At 48.8% G+C, this 17,635-nt stretch overlaps 1 protein-coding gene across 1 annotated transcript in view; it reads right to left on the reverse strand.

Annotated features, from left to right (window-relative positions):
* ROR2 (receptor tyrosine kinase like orphan receptor 2) overlaps positions 1-17,365 on the reverse strand; it is a 212,908-nt gene extending 195,543 nt beyond the window's left edge. Inside the window, exon 1 of the mRNA XM_081151342.1 lies at positions 17,070-17,365. Within this exon, the coding sequence (XP_081007468.1) occupies positions 17,070-17,154 (85 nt within the window). The 5' untranslated portion in view covers positions 17,155-17,365. The remainder of the gene's footprint in view (positions 1-17,069) is intronic.
* Positions 17,366-17,635: the final 270 nt, after the last annotated feature.

Raw genomic sequence — 17,635 nt, forward strand, 5'->3', positions numbered from 1 at the left:
GCCTGTGTTTCCCTGTTGATTTTTTGTCTTGATGATCTGTCCAATGCTGACAGTGGGGTGTTAAAGTCCCCCACTATGACTGTGTTGCTGTCAATCTCCCTCTTTAGTCCCCCAAGAAATTTTTCATATATTTAGGTGCTCCTATATTGGGTGCATAAATGTTTATGAGGGTTATTTCCTCCTGTTGGATTGATCCCTTTAGTATTATGTAGTCACCATCTTTGTCTCTTGTTATGGTCTTTATTTTGAAGTCTATTTTGTCAGAAATAAGAATCGCTACTCCAGCTTTCTTTTCCTTTCCATTAGCATGGAGTACTTTATTCCATCCCTTCACTTTTAGCCTGTGTGAATCTTTTGCTCTCAGGTGGGTCTCTTGTACACAGCATATATTTGGGTCCTGTTTTCTTATCCATTCAGCTACCTTATGTCTTTTGATTGGACCACTTATTCCGTTTACATTTAAGGTTACTATTGATATAAACTTATTTAATGCCATTTTTCCCCTTTACACTGATGTACCTTTCTCTCACTATTCCTTCTGTTCCTTAAAGCAATCCTTTTAGCATTTCTTGCAATGCTGGTTTGGTGGTACTGAACTCCTTTAGCCTTTTTTTGTCTGGGAAGCTCTTTATTTCACCTTCAATTTTAAATGACAGCCTTGCTGGTTAAGCAATCTTGGTTGCATGTTCTTGCTTTTCATCACTTTGAGGACTTCATGACACTCCCTTCTGGCCTGAAGAGTTTCTGTTGAGAAATCAGCTGTCAGCCTTATGGGGGTTCCCTTATAGGTCACTGCTTGTCTCTCTCTTGCAGCCCTTAAAATATTCTCTCTTTGTCCTTGACATTTGCCATTTTAATTATGATGTGTCTTGGAGTGGGTCTCTTTGGGTCCCTCTTGTTTGGAAAGCTCTGTGCTTCCTGAATTTGTGTGGCTTTCTCTATCGCCAGCCTAGGGAAGTTTTCTGTCATTATTTCCTCCACCAAGTTCTCTATCCCTTGCATTCTTTCCTCCCCCTCTGGCACTCTTATAATGCGAATGTTGTTTCGCTTCATGTTGTCCCAAAGCTCCCTTAGACTGCCCTCATGCTTTTTAAGTGTTTTTTCTTTCTGCTGCTCTGATTTTTTTCTACCTTGTCTTTGAAGTCACTTAATCTATCCTCTGCTTCATTGAGCCTGTTCTTAATTCCTTCCAGTGTATTCTTGATATCAGATACAGCATTCTTTATTTCTGTCTGATTTTTGTTTATGTTACATATCTCTTTTTTCATGTTTTCCCTAAAGTCCCTGATCTTATCCTATATTGCCTTTTTTTTCCTCTTTAGGTTCCTTTAACATCTTCATCATCAATACTCTGAACTGTGTTTCTGATAACTTGCTTAACTCCATTTCATCAAAGTGTTTTTCTGATGATGTTTCCTGTTCTTTAATTTGGGGGTTGTTTGTCTCCCCATTTTGGTAGGTCTTAGTGTTTGTATCTATATATTAGATATATTTGCTGTCTCCCAGTCGTGTGAAATGGGACTTTGTCTTGTGGGTCCAGTGGAGCCCAGAGGTGTGTTTTCTTTATACTTCTGAGCTCTTTGCTCTAGGCGTGTCCCTCTTGTGGGTGTCCCTTTTGTGGTTTCTTTATGTTCTCCTGTTGTGGTTGGCTCGAAATTGTCATTGATCAGTCCTTGGGAGGTTGGCTAACTGTGTCTCAGCCCCAACCTCGTCATGTAAGCTGTTGTACGGGTGCTGGCAAGGCAGGACAATAGACAACTAAACTTCCAGGAAACAAGGGGTATCTTACAAAATATCTTGACAGTCACAATGAAAACAACCCACATGAAAATAGAACTGGGAGAGTGAAGGGAGAACACACACACACCAAAAAAAAGCTTTAAAAAGAGAAAGAAAAGTAACGCTTAGAGAGAGATGTATATTGTTGTTAATAGTGGTGAAAATTTAGAAAATAATAAACTAAAATGTAAAAAATAGAGAAGTTACTGGGAGATAACAGAAGCAGTGAAAAGATTCTGAAAGAAGGGCCAGCAAAAAATTAAAGAAGAGAATAGGAATAAGATAATAGTTGAAAATGAGAAAATAAAAATACAATGAAGAGAATAAGACAAACTAACAATCGAACAAAAAGACAGGAAGACAGAAGGGGGGATAACAAAAGAACGAAAGAAAAGTAGAAAAGGAAAAAAGAAAAAAAGTTATGCCAATGGATCGAGAGAAGAGAGAGAGATATAGCCCAAGCAGGGAGGGAGTCTGGTAAGAGATTTGAGGGAAACTATAGAGGAAAGCAGTAAACTTGGTTATAATGATAAAGTCCCAGTCGTTAAGCAGGGATATCAAGAAAGTCTTGATAGTAGAAGCAAGGATAAAACAAAACAAAGCAAATAACCAAAACAGAACTAAAAACAAGCTAAGCAAGACAAAATTCTTATGTAAAAAACAAAAAAATTTAGTTAAAAATGTTTTTCAAAAAAAATTTTATTATAAAATTTAAAAAAGAAAAATAAATGTTCTCCCCTTTCTCTTCTTCCTAAGGAAAAAAGAAAAAAACACAAATAAAAAACAAACAAACAAAACCAAAATCAAACCAAACCAAACCAAAAAAACAGAAGAAAAAGGACAATCAGGTGGGTTTCTTCTGGGCAGCTTATGTTGTCTGAGGGTCACTGTTTTGTGTGCCGGTTTCAGTTCTCCTGGGAGGTGCTTGTGCATCACCCAATGTGAGGAGCCGTCTGGGTTTGGCTCTGGTGTCCTTAGGTAGATGGTTGATCTGAGGCTCTCCGTGGGCCACCTCCTCTTGTCAACTATTGTGCAACCTTCTAGTTGCCTGGTCTTGCTCCAGAGTCTTCTGTAGAGTCTTTAGGGTGCAGGGTGGCTAGTGTAGCCCAGGGTATCACTCCCGTTAGAGGTGTCGCTGTCAGGCGCTCACTCTGCGGGGGTTAGTCTCTGCTCCACCGCCAGCTCCTCAGCCCCCACCCTGTCCTCTGGTTCTAGTCCCCCAGGCTCTGTCCTGCTGCAGCTTCAGATTGATTTCAGCCTATTGCCTTTTCTATAGGGTCCATTTCAACAGCCTGGGCTCAGTGGGTTCCATTAAAGAACATTCTGGTGAGCCCTTTGCCTGCCCAGCCCCCAGCAGGGTTTTCAGCGTTTCCTCCAGTTCCCAAACCACAGTCCCTGAGGGTCTTGTTCTTGTGGTGTCCTCCTGTGAGCTGCTCTCCCTTCCCCCTCAGGACTGTGTCCTGGGGGGTGCCTGGCCCTCAGTGAGCGGGACCCGCCCCTTTCCTGTTGGGGGCGGTGCTCTCGGCTGTGGGAGAGGCCGGCTGGCTCCGCCCCTCCCTGCTCAGCTCTGGTTGGCTGGTCGCACCAGGCCCGCCCCTTAGACCATCCACTGCGCAGACCCCAATCCCAGCCTCCGCTGGTCGGAATGGGGAACCAGTTCCACGATCAAACTCGCAAAGGCACAAAGCGACACACAGGCAGAGAGTCCGCCCTGCAAGGTCCTGCTGCCCGAGCACCAAGGCCCCAGCGGGAGGGGACGCACAGTCAGCTCCACGCAGCTCCCCACACCGCTGGTCTCAGCAAAGCTGGGGCGGCTGCAGGAGGCACCACAGCACCCCTCAGGGCTGGTCACCGATCCCCGCCTCTCAGCACCAGGAGCCCAGGGCGGGAGGACACCCTCAGGGCTGGTCACCGATCCCCGCCTCTGGGCACCAGGAGCTCAGGGCGGGAGGACTCCTCCCCTCCCCCGCGCCCCGCAGATTCAGCGCTTTCTGGGGCTCAACACACTGCCCCACAGGGAGGCAGAGGGTCCCCGTGTGCGGCTGCTCAGTGTAGTCCTCTGGTCCCTTACCACTCGGGTGCCACACACTTTGGGACAGCCTTCCCTATGGTCGGCACCCTGAGTATTAGACGCCGGTTGCAGCCGCCACTAGCAGCTTTGTTTCCTAGGAAGGCGCCCTCCGCCATTAGAGGCTGTGTTTCTTAGGAAGGCGCCGAGCCCTCCGGGACTCACCGCTCCCCTGGGTTCCTCTGCCCTCCGCGGGGCGCTCCTTCCCCTCTCGCTGCTCAGGTGTGGGAATCCCCGCTTTTGGATGCCATCCACACTCCCGAGGGGAGGGAGCTTTGCCGCCTCCAGGCCTCGGGGCTCGGAGCCCAGCACAGGCTTCGGGGGGCTCCCCCTTCCTACACCCCCCTCTCATACTGGACTCCGTGATGTTTCTTCAGTGTTCCCCACTCGCGCTCCGTCCACTCAGGTATGTTTCTCTGGTTTTTCCAGGCTGGCTCCGTAGGATTTTAGGAGTAACAGAGTCTGTGGCTGGGAGCGGGGGCCTCTGCTGCTTCTCACAGTGCCACCGTCTTCCCTCTGGGTTTTGTTTTTATTGTTAACCAGGCTTCCCTGAGCTTGGCATCTTGGGGGCTCATTCGTAGGGGAGCCTGTGAGGGGCTACCTCACTTACTCTGACCTCTGGGAGGCTCCCCGTCAAAGCTCAAGTCCCCTCTGGAGAGCCAGGCAATCAGCTGGAGGAAGGTAGAGAGGGCCGATGGGTGGTTAACCAATGACCCTTGGAGAGCAGGCCTGAAAAGGGGGCAGGAGGCACAGAGCAACACCCCCAGCCCACAAGCTCTCTGATGCCAAGCTCTCCAGGATGGACTTGCCCATGCCAGACCATGGGCGCTTAGAGAGCTCATACTGGGCCTGGTGAGTCTGTGCCCAACTCCCCAACACTAACCAGCCCTGGGCCAAGCCAGTTCGCTAAACACAAGGCCCATAGGGCTCTAACAGAAAGGGTGTTGGTTAGCAATGGAACCTTTTCATCAAATAAATTCCTTTGCAGATGTTCCAAAAATAAAACCAACAGAAAACAATACCGATTAGCATGCATGTATGTGTAGATGTGTATATATGAATCAGCTAGGGCTGCCTTAGCAAAGCTCCTCAGCCAAAGCGGCTCAAACAACAGACACTTCTGTTCCGAAGGCGTAAAGTCAGAGATCAAGGTTTAGACAGGGTTGGTTTCTCCTGAGGACTCCCACCTGAGCTTGCAGACAGCCCTCCCTGTGGCTTCACATTGTCTTCCCTCTGTGTATGTCTGACTCTGTGTCCCAACTTCCCCTTTTTATAAGGACACCAGTCATCTTGGATTGGGGCCCACCCTAATGACCCCATCTTAACTTGATTACCTCTGTAAAGACCCCATCTCCAAATGAGCCACACTCTGAAGTTCTGAAAGTTAGGACTCCAGTATATCTTTTTTGGAGGTAACACAATTCAAACTATAACACTGTAATATTCTCTTTATAAAAAGTCATTAAGCCAGCCCTGCCAGTGTGGCTCAGTGGTAATGACCCACACAGTGCCACGCTCCCACCTCTCTGCTGACACATGCCTCCGTATCCACTCCAACGGCGGTCCGAACTAAGAACACCGCAATTACTGTCTTACAATTGGCACCTTCTTATATCCTAACAAGGCCAGACTCTTTTCCTAAATTTTTGCCCTTTTGTACTTGTTGCTCTGCAAACTGCCTGCTCTCCTGTGTCCCTCTTTTAATTGGGGCACTTGTTTTATTCATCTTATGAGTTCTTTACAAAGCCCCTCATCTGTCGTGTATGTTGTGAACACATTCCCTGCACCTGGCAGTCTGAATTTTCAAGGGGGATGCCAAACGCTCCACTGGGAAGCACAGAACAGTCATGTGTTGCTGCAAAGGGGGGAGGGGCAGTGCACACCTGAAAGCGACGAAGCCCTTTCTGCACCTCAGGACCTTTGGTTTGAATAAGCCCAGGACTCCGAGAATGGTGGACAATGACCTGCCCCCACTCGGCCCGCTGCAGGGCGCCTCTCCTGGGGGCAGTAGAGGCAACAGGGCACACCCAGAAAGAGGGGTCCAGAATAGAGAGACTGGGAACAGCTGGATTAGATAAAGCTTGAAGGGGCCCTCCCTATGTACACAACCCCAACCCCCACCCTCCACCAAGTGGGGGAGGGTCCCTGGGCCTCTGCACCAGGACTCAGCCCCACCAGCAGCACCTGCACCTGCTGGAATGCAGAGCCCAGGCCTAACGGAAACCCCAGGATCTGACTGAAGGTGGTTATGATGGTAAAAGCCAAGGTTCGTGGGTGCACCTCGCCTGGGTCCCATGCTGCAAACAAACCAAGTGTAAAAGGCCATTTTCCAGAGAGCTGGGAAAGCTGGGCAGGGCCTGGGTATCGGATGACGCTTGCCTGTGATGCCTGTGATAACAGCAGGGCAATTATGTGGAAACCAGTTCTTAGGTCCATGCCTAAGTGTTTCCAGGTAAAACATTAAGGCTGTCTAGGTCTCAGTAAGCAGGCCAGAGGGAATGAAAGTTAGCAGGACATGGTGGCTGCTGAAGCTAGGTTCACTGCACTCATCTAATTTTACATATATTTGAAGGCTTCTATGATAAAAAGCTAAGGAAAAACATGTTAGTTCTGGCAACCCAGCCTGAGACTGAGACTTGGCGATTCTCAATCCTGTTGATAAAATGCTCTGTCCCCGAAGGCAGGTGGATCCCACCCTCCCCACCCGTGTGCGGTCTGACAGCATTTCCAATAGAATAATAACCATCTGAGTCTTCCTTCTAAGAGAATTCGCTAAACTCCATTATTGATTTCACTGGCTACAGTCGCATTTGTATCTCAACATTTTAAGTTATTTTAAAATACTCTCAAATTTACATAAAAATTGCAAGATTCATGAGTAAAACTCCCCATACTCTTGACCCAAATTCACTGACTTTTCTCCTTTACCCCCATGTGCTTTAGCATCCTCTCTCCACGCTCACACTGGGTCTTGATCCTGGACTCTAAGAGGAGACTGAGACAGCATGCCCTTTACCCTAACGTTCGCCCGGCATACCCTTCCTCAGGGCAAGGGACTGCTCCCACAGAGCCTCAGGACAGACACTCCGGAGGGTAAGCCCGGGCTCCCTTTACACTCCGGAGGGTAAGCCCGGGCTCCCTGTACACCCAGGAGGGTAAGCCCGGGCTCCCTGTACACCCAGGAGGGTAAGCCCGGGCTCCCTGTACACCCAGGAGGGTAAGCCCGGGCTCCCTGTACACTCAGGAGGGTAAGCCCGGGCTCCCTGCACACCCAGGAGGGTAAGCCCGGGCTCCCTGTACACTCAGGAGGATAAGCCGGGGCTCCTGTACACGCAGGAGGGTAAGCTCAGACTCACTTTTGCATAACGCACGTCCCCATGCAGTTTCATGAGGCTCCAGTCACACCCATGGGCGTAGCCTCCGTCCAGCACAGGTCCGCCTGAAATCACTCTCCACGTGGCTGGCTCGCCCTGTGGCCCATTCCTCGGCCATGTTTGTCCTTCACTACAGCCAGCTGTTTCAGAAAATGCCCTCCACCCTGGCTGGGTGGCTCAGCTGCTCCTGTACACCAAAGGGTCTCAGGTTCGATTCACGGCAAGTGCACATACCCAGGTTGCAGGGTCAATTCCTGGTCAGGCACACGGGGGAGGCAGCTGATCAATGTTCTCTCTCACATCGATGTTTCTCTCTCCCTGCCCCACCCCAAAATCAATAAATATAATCTCAGGTGAGGATTAGAAATAAATAATAAAATAAAGTAAAATGCCCCTCCACATGGGCTGGCTGGTTTGTGTCACCATGAGATTCTGGTTCTGCACCCCCCACTGGAATGGAACCTAAGTGATGTCCTTCGTGGAAGGACAATGTCCATCTGTTCACACTGGTGCTGTGAGCTGTGGTCACCCAGTTAGGGTGATACCTGGTTTTTCTAGTCTAGAGTCCTTAATTGTGCCCTTGCGCATAAGGACTCCGTGGGGACATACTGTGAGCCATGAACATTTCCTGCTCCCCACCCAACATGAATCCACATAATTAGGTTCAGCTGATGATCATTCACTGATGATTCTTGCGCAAATCAATCTGCACAATTATTGCAGCAAATGTGGTTTTTCCAACTCGCTTCACATTTATTAGTTGGCATTTTGCTGTGGAAAGTGGCTTCTCTTCACCCTGCCCCCACTTCCATTTACTTTTGGAAAGCAGTGGATTGAATAACATCCCCCCAAAATTCATACTCATCCAGAACTTCAAATACGGCCTATTCGGAAATAGTCTTTGCAGAAGTAGTAAGGATCTGGAGATGAAATCATCCTGGCTTTAAAATGGGCCTAACTCCAATGACTGCTGTTTTTATGAGTTGGAAGGGACACACAAAGACACAAGGGGAGAGCCACGTGAAGTTGTGGAGATTGGAGTGACGCTGCCACAAGCCCAGGACCACCAGGAGCCACCAGGAACTGAAGAGGCAAAAAGGATTCTCCCTCGTGGCCTCTGGGCTGAGCACGCACTGCTCACACCTTGCCTTTGGACTCCAGCCTCCAGAACTGTGAGAGGACCCATTTCTATTGTTTTAAGCCACCCATTTTGCAGCCCTTTGTTATGTCAACCCTGGGAAACTAATATAGGTATTTAATTACTTACTTAATTATTTACTTGCTGTCAGTACTGATTCATAAATTTCTATTTTGTTCCATGTATACCTACTTGTCCTTATTTATTTGATGCTTAAATTGTCCCCAATTTGACCACTGGAGCTCCTCCGAGATGGCACTTGTGTATCTGATATGTTCCCATTACTTTTGATCACTTACTTTCTATCACAAGAGCATGCTCCTGGCTCATCTTTTTGTTTTTCCCTGTCCTGAACCCATAATCAGTCATTTCTCCACACATGCTAGTTCCTTTAATGTGTAACAGTATTTAGAAACCAAGATCTGGGCACTAAGAGAGTTCATGGCTAATGAGGTCCTAGGAAATAACTGTGATGTATAGGAAAAATATATAAGGTGCCCCAAAAAAATGTATATGCACACTCTGAATAACTATAAAGGCAGTGTTTATTAAAATACATTTCATTTTCAAAATTGAGCTATCAGCTGTTAAAGTTTGTATACATTTTTGGAACATCCTGTATTTTACAAATTATGAATTATAATCTTAACATACTATTTTATATATATGTATATATATGAATATGAATACATGAAATCATGAATTATACCATTCTTTCCAATTCCAAGCCAAGTCATTCGGGGTCTTCTCTGCCTCCCTTCATTCCATATTTTTATCTCCCTTCTTTCCTTGGGAACCCTGGATAGCTCCAACGCTATCAACACATCTCTTACTTGCCCTACCCCACAATTCACAAAGTGGTTTCAGAATGGTTACACACATACTACTATGGGAAACAAACCTACTAAGGGTGCAAGATTTGTTACCAGGTTTGTTGTTTTTAATCCAGACTGAGGATATATAGTCCAAGTACTGTGTCCACAGTCATGTGAACTAGTTTTCCTTTTTCCCATCAGTGTAGTTACATTACTTATTTGCAATATAATTGGGTTTATTTACTTGTTTGCACTCAATTTTATTTTCCCACCATCTTTAGTGATTTAATTTTATTTTTGAACATGTAGAACATTTTCATGTTCCAAAAGTCAGACCTATACAAAAAATATGTAAGAATGTACTAAGAATAGAAAGAAATTACCTTACCATAATAAAGGCCTCAGATAGCATGACACTCAACAGAGAGACACTGAAGGCTTCTCCTCTAAGATCAGGAAGAAGACCAGGATGTCCGCTTTCACAATTTCTACTACACATTGGAAGTTCTAGACAAAGCAATTAGGCAAAAATAAAAAAAGAAATAAAAGATATCCAAAATTGGAAAGAAAGAGGTAAAATTACCTGTTAACAGCCCGGCCGAGCGTGGCTCAGCGGTTGAGCGTCGACCTGGGATCCAGGCAATCGGGGTTCGATTCCCGGTCAGGGCACATGCCCGGGTTGCGGGCTCGATCAATGACTCTCTCATCATTGATGTTTCTATCTCTCTCTCTCCCTCTCCTTTCCTCTCTCTAAAATCAATAAAGATATTTAAAAAAAAAAAAAAATTACCTGTTAACAGATGACATGATCTTACATACAGGTTCATAAAAATTCTATTTGAGCTAATAAATGAATTCAGAAAACATGCATTATATATACAAAATCAACTTGCAAAAATCAGTTGCATTTCTATACATTAACAAAGAACAATCCAAAAAGGGAATTGAGAAAACATTTCCATTCACAATAGCATCAAAAAGAAAAATGTACTTAGGAACAAATGTAATCAAGTGGGTGAGAAACTTGTACACTGAAAACTACAAAACACTGCTGAGAGAAATTAAAGATCTAAACGCACAGACATTCATGTTGTGGACTGGGAGACTTGAGCAGATGTCTATACCACCCAAAGCTATCTACAGATTCAGTGCAATCCTTATCAAAATCCCAGTTACATTTTTAGTAGATACAGAAAATCTTCCTAAAATTCATATGGAATTTCAAGGGCTCCCAAAGAGTCAATACAACCTAGAAAAAGAAAAAGTTGAAGGATTCACATTTCTGATTTCAAAACATACGAGGTAAAATTACCTATTAACAGACAACATGTAAGCTACAGTAATCAAAAGTGGCGTAAGGACAGGCACAGAGATCAATGAAACAAGAGAGCCCAGGAATAAACCCTACATGTGTGGCAAAAGACAAGGGTGCCGAAACCATTCAATGGAGAAGGAACAGTCTCTTCAACCAAGGGTGCTGGGAAAACTGGATATCCACAAAAGGTGAAGCTGGACCCTTACTTAACACCATATACAAAAATTTAACTCAAAACAAATTAAGGGCCTAAACTTAACAAGGGCTAAAACTACAAAACTTTTAAAAGAAAACATGGGGGGAAACCTCATGAGCTTGGACTTAGTGATTATTTCTTGGATGGGACAACAAAAGCGCAGGTAAAACAAAAATAATAGATAAATTAGATTCACTAAAATTAAACACTTTTGCGCATCAAAGGACACTAACAACAGAGTGGAAAGGCAACACAGAATGGGAGGAAATATGTGCAAATCGTATATCTGATAAGGAGTTAATATCCAGAATATATAGAAGTCCTATAACTCAACCAAAAAAATGTGATTTAAAAATGGGCAAAGGATTTGGAGACACTTCTCCAAGAATATATACATATGGTCACAAAGTACCTACAGATGACGTAAAAAGATGCTCAACATCACTAGTCATTAGAGAAATGCAAATCAAAACCACAATGGGAAAAAAAAAGAAAGAAAAAAAGGAAAAAAAAACAACAAACACAATGAAACCTGGCTGGTGTTACTCAGTGGTTAGAGCATCGGCCTGAGCACTGAAGGGTCTTGGGTTCGATTGCCAGTCAAGGGCATGTACCTGGGTTACAGGTTGGATCCCAGCCCAGTCAGGGTGCTTATAGGAGGCAACCAATGGATGTGTTTCTCTCACATCGATGTCTCTCTCTCTCTCTCTCTCTCTCTCCCCCACTCCCTCCCTCCCTTCCACTCTCTCTGAGGAGCAATGGAAAAAAATATCCTCAGGTGAGGATTAACCAAAACCAACGGACCAACCACAATGATAGCACCTCACACTCTTTAGGGTTATCATCAATAAAATGGAAAATAACAAGTGTTGGCAGTACAGGGGTTCCTCAAAAAATTAAAACTAGAACTACCATATAATCCAGCAATTCCACTTCTGTGTATATACCCAAAAGAATTAAAAGCAGGACTCAAACAGACACCTTCATAAAAGCATTATTCACAATACCCAAAAGGTGGAAACAACCCAAATGTCTGCCAATAAATGGAAAACAAAATGTGCTACAAATACGGTGTGTGTGTGTGTGTGTGTGTGTGTGTGTGTGTGTGTGTACACACAATGAAATATTATTCTTCAGCCTTAAAAAAAAATTAAGTGCTGACACCTGCTACAACATGGACAAATCCTGAGGACGTTACGCTAAGTGAAAGCAGCCAGGCACAAAAGAACAAATGCAGCACGATTCCACTTATATGAGGCCCCCAGGCCAGTCACACTCATGCTGAAAGAAAGTAGAAGAGTGGGCGCCAGGGCTGGGCAGAGGGATTGGGAATCAGTGTCTAATGGGGACAGTTTCAGTTTGGGAAGAAGAAAAAGTTCTGGAGATGGGTGGCGGTGACGGTGGCAGAACAATGTGAATACACGTAATGCCACTGAATCGCACACTTAAAAATGGTTAAAAGGCTCCATTTTATGCATATATATAATAATGCACATTGTGCATATGCATTAATAAAGATCTGAGTAACTGACATCACTTTCTGTTTTCTCCTTTCTGTGCTTTTTTTAAAATAAGCAGACGCACAACCAGCCAGTCCCTCCACCCGCGTCCTCCATCCACCTCTCTCCACTTTAAGACAAGAACACACCCGGTCACCATCTCTTCCTATAGAATTACTGTGGTGCTCAATTTTTCACTATTTTAAGTTGTTCTGGAAACTAACCCCATATTATAAGACAATGATACGGCGACCTGGGGATTATTTCAGTGTCAGGGAGAAAATTCCCAATTTCTAACATTCTATGATAGGGCTGCAAGCTAGGCTTGTACTCAAGGTGGATGGGACCCAGAAATTGTGCCTGAAGCTTCCTCAGCCTGGGGCTCCTCACTCCCTTCCTACCCCCTCTTGCCATCCATTTGTGGGCTGCTCATGTTCTACATGCAATTCTTATGTCCCCACCAGTTCCTCACGGTCCCGCAAACCCTACTCAGTCCCTATAGCTCAGGTTTCCTTGCCTTGGTCACCACACCTGCTAAGCGCCTCTGAGGCAGGGCCCTCTGTTTCCACAGATCAGCATCAATCCAGTTCATTTTTGCCTTCAAGTCTCCCACAGTCAATGAACAAAACTCTAAGCAAGCAACGGGAAGTCCCTCCTTGCTCCCAACTTTAGGGGATGTTCCTGAAGCAACAGTGACAAGCACACAGATCCTGGACAAAGAGTGGTGGCCGACAGAGCTTCTGCAGTGACGTCAACCAACTGCCACATGCAACTAATGAAATGCAACTAGTGAGTTCAGTTTAATTAACTCTAACTTGAACAGCTATGTGTGCTTAGTGGCTGCCACGGTCCTCGGCCCAAGCCTGCAGTGAGGATTCCTATAATTTAGCTGCACATTGGTTAACTGGCCCTCCAGGAGGGCGAGGTGTGGAAACCATTACCAAGGAGCATTTCAGAGTTGGGGAAACCCTCCCCCACTCCAGGGGACTTGAAGAAGCAGATGCATTCTCCCCAGATAACATGTCAAAAGTGACAGGGTGCTTACTGAAACTCATTCCAACGACAATTAAAGACACACACATACCACCTCCCACTGAAACTTAAGACTTTGTAGAGGACAAGCCACTTATTCTAATTAGGCCAAATTTTTCTGTAATTATTTCCTTCCCTTTAGCTTTGAATTTTTTGATTCCTTCAGAGATAGAACTTATAAAAAAAAAAAAAAGGCCAAAAATCCCAACAATGGTGCTAACCACACCAAGGCAATTCCCTAATTTTGAAAAGCTTTCTGAAAATCTCCAACACTGTTCAACAATTCCTTGGCCACTCGGTTAATATGATTTTAAGCAGATCACAGCCCAGACACATTTTATGACAACTGCACATTCAACCAAGGCCATCCCACCCTATTTCCAATTTGGCAAACTCCTCAACCAAACCAAATAAATACATACTAGGAGGCGGCGGCTGGTGCAAACCCAGTCAGTGCTGCCGTAATTAGCAGACCAAGCTCCTTGTTTAGCTCAGATTTTCACTTCAAAGCTCAAGAAGCCCTCACTGTCCACCTAACTAACATTCCTATCACAGTGCTGCAGTCGAACACAAAACCAAAGAGCCCAAAAAGGGTCACTGAGAAGCAATGTTTTCAGAACCAGTCCTTTTAGCCCAAAGGCCCTTTCATGAAATTGCTTTTGGCCACACAAAATGAGGACTTAACCAGCATGGAATGCTTCCTCCACAGAGCAACACCCCCAGTACTTTGGAACCTTTCATGCATGATATTCATGGGATCCACTTGGTGGTCAATGCAGAGTCTCCGAGGAAGGAAATATCTTAATGACAACTTTCTTTACCAGAAACAGAGTCACAGCCTGTAGGGGCAGCCCCCTCCTCGTGGGCCACAGCAGAGTAAACCCAAGGCTTTGCAGCCCAGCCCTTCTCCACTGGTAACCACAGGATTGGGGGTGGGGCGCAGGTCCCCCTCTAGGTTCCCAGGAAATGGACCAGATAAACACCAAAAGGCCTCTGGCATTAGAAGATGGTTATAAACCTTGGGGGGAGGGTAACACTTAGTAGCCCACTTTCTTTTCCCCGACTACAATTTGGAATTAGTATAATTAGAGCTCTCCCAGGGCAAAGCATTAGAGCACACAAATTTCCTGTACCTAATCAGACTGGTCGGGGTTCCGCAGATTAGGGAGGCCCAGCCTTTCACACCCAGTTCCATTTCAATGATAATGATAATTTTCCACATCCTGGCCTCCCTTGGAATGCATTTTAAAGGAGTGCCACTTCTCCAGCTGAAACCTGGTTTTAGAAATCCCCCTTTAGGGGATGAATCTTCCCTACCTGTCAGGCAGGCTATTCCCCTATGCCTGCATTTTCATTCCATTGATCTCAGGGAAAAGATTCCCCAAAAAAGGGCAGGGTAAAATTCTGACTCTGCCAGGCTTAAATCAGAGGGTAAACCAAGGTAAGTCACACCCTAACAAAGACATACAAGTACCAATTACAGCTGTCCTTTGACCAAACAATAGGAAGGTTTACCAATAAAAACACAAGTGTTGCTTCACAGTGCCTCGTAAATCTGCAGGTCACCAAAACCTACCCGGGTAAATGCACACTTTTGAACCGATGTTGCTTTTTTGAGTGCAAAATACAGAGCAGAATTCTTGAGTGTTCTAACCACGTGCTATAGAAGTTCAGCCTCACTGACCGGAGCCCCTCAGCAGTCACCCACTGCCTGGGTACAGCAGCTCACACCCGCTGTCACACCAGATCGGCGGTGTTCAGTCTGAGGCTGGCATTCTCCACCAAGTAGACGCGAGGGTTAAACTCGCTCTCACTATTAAATACCGAAACATTTCCAATGTGCGCTGCTTCCTTGCTTGGTACACAGTCATAATAAGAAAAACGTGTTGCCTTACTGCATACATAAAAACTTTTCTTTTTCCACAAAGTCTTCTTCAAGATGTTTTCGTTTACTTCCAAATGGATCACTATCATTATTTATTACGACCATCACTGCAGGGATCCGGGCCAGAAGTAAACCCTTCACTGTGAAATGGGGAGAGGGTGGACCCAAGCCCCCATTCCCAGCCTATCCTACCTAAGCAGGGAGCAGGGTCCCCAACCAGAGACTGGTCTCCGTAGGGAACAGAGCCTTCTGTAGATAGGGGGGTAAGAACTTAGAAACCCTTTAAAAATAACTTTTTAGTTCTTACACAGTAATTTACTCTTCGTGTATAAAACACACTCAAATTACAGGGATTCATCAACACAGCAGAAAAGATGCCAAAAACCCAAATCTCCTGAAATCATAAAACTGACTCATATTTTGAGTACGATCATACTCTGCATTTTCAGCTAATTCCAGAAGAGAGAGAATTATGAACAGCTTTCCTTCTCCCTCCCCTAGAGAGATTAGTATTATTTTACTGGAAAAGTAAAATTACCTCCACGCAGGATTCGAAAATTAACGAAAATGACACAGGATTGCTTTGTTCCTCAGAGATTCCTTAAACTCGACTGGAAACGACGGCGGCAAGGTTTAAACTAACGGCGCCCGAAATGCGAGCGCTCTCCTGGTCCTGTTAGAACCTGGGTGCAAGCGACAGGCCCACCACCCCTCTCCCACGCCCAGCTCCGGGAGCCGCACCCCTCCCCGAACACCCGCCAGGACCCCCTGGCCTCTGCACCTACCCGCAGTGGCCGCGACGCCCACGCCCGCCACTGCACGCGGAGCCCGCGCGCGGGTTTACCCCGCCGGCCGGCAGCGCTGCCCACGCCGCGGCTCTGCAGGGAGGGGGTCCCGCAGCGCAGGGGTGCAGGAATCCGCAGGGGTGCGGCCGGGCCCCAGCTGACTCCGAATGCGCCGCTTCACTCACATCCCCCTGAGCGGCCGACGCTCTCAGACACGCGACGTGGCCGCAGACCCCCTGCCCAGCCGGAGGCTCCGCGGGTCCGACAGTCGCGTCTGCTTCAGCCCACACGCCCCCGAGGCTGCCCAACACGAGTCGGGGGGCCGGTCTCCGGAGCGCGCAAAAAGCGCAGGGGCAGCAGGACGCGGGGAGGGCTGAGCCCCAATTCTCACCTGCGGGCAGGAGTGGGGTGCGGGCGCAAGGCGTGGGGTGGGCGACACTGAGCCCACTTACGCGTAAGGAGGCGGCTCACCTTTTAGGACCCAAGTCGAACCTCTGCCTGGAGGCACGGCCCCCCCGCAGGACGCCCCGACCGGCCGCGCGGCGCACAGGCCGGGTGCCCGCAGGTCGGCACGGCGGGCGCGCCGCCTCCCCCTCGGCGCCCGGGCCTGTCCCTCCAGGCCCCAGGGGACCTCACGCAGGTCCCACGCGCCGGGGAGTCCGCTCAGGACCTCCCGGGACAGTGGGTGCCCCTCGAGGAAAGTGCCACACGAGAGCCAGGCCCGTCCCTCCAGCTGCGCGCCTCGCCCGGGATCCTGGGGTGAGGCCCCGAAGGTGGCCGGGCCCCCAGCAGCCCAAAGACCACCCAGGGACCGCCGACCACAGGCACAGGATTCGCCGCTCCGGCCACCTCCCGCCGGTGGGGGAGGGGACGGGCAACAAAAGGAAGCCGAAGCCCAGCCCAACCAAGCGGCGGGGGTCGGGGGCCGCTCCCCGGGGCGCCGGGTACCTCGGGGGGCCGGGCAGGGTCCTGAGCAGCACGGGCCACGTCTGAGGGCCCGAGGCCGGGCGCGTCCACACGCACGACCCTCGGTACCCCGGCGAGGGCCCCGGGGCCGCCGCCCGGCCTCTGGAAGCACTTAGCTGGCCCGGAACGCGCCTCGTGAAAGCGGCCGGCGGCGGGGCGCGCCAGGAGCCGAGAAAGGGACGGACTCGGGGGAGCCCCGCGGGCGCACGGGTCCTACCTGCGGTCCGGGGCGCCAGCAGCAGGAGCGCGGCCGCCCAGACGGCCGGGGCGCACAGCAGCGGCAGCGCCGGGCCCCGGGCCATGCCGCGGGCCGTGGGGCCGCCGGGGCGCCTCCACCCCTGCCGGCCGCGCGTCCGCTGCCCCCTCTCCCGGGCGCCACGCAAGATGGTCCCTTTCGAGGAGCTCGTGGTCCGCCTCCTCCCCGGCCGCGGCGCGGGCGCGGGCTCCGGCGGACGGCGGGAGTCGGGACGCGGGCTCGGGCGTCCGGCCGCCGGGACGAGCGCGAGGGGCGGACCGCGGGCGCGCAGGAGGCAGGGTCCCCCGCTCGCCCGCCCCGATGGGCAGAGCGCGGCCGCGGCGGGCGCCCCCTGCCGGAGGGACGCGCCCCGGCGGGCGTGGCGCGCGGGAAGCTGGGGCCCGAGGCCCGGGCGGCCGCCGGGTCCTGGGACGCGCCCCGCTCCCGCCCAGGGGCCTGGGGCCTGCGCCGCGGGACGCTGGGCCGCAAAGGTGGCACCGTGGGGGCGTCCGGCCGCACCAGCCTTCGGGGTGCGGGAGCGCGGGGCC

The sequence above is a fragment of the Miniopterus schreibersii genome (genome assembly GCF_964146895.1).
Source record: "Miniopterus schreibersii genome assembly, chromosome: 11".
NCBI classification, from domain to species: domain Eukaryota; kingdom Metazoa; phylum Chordata; class Mammalia; order Chiroptera; family Miniopteridae; genus Miniopterus; species Miniopterus schreibersii.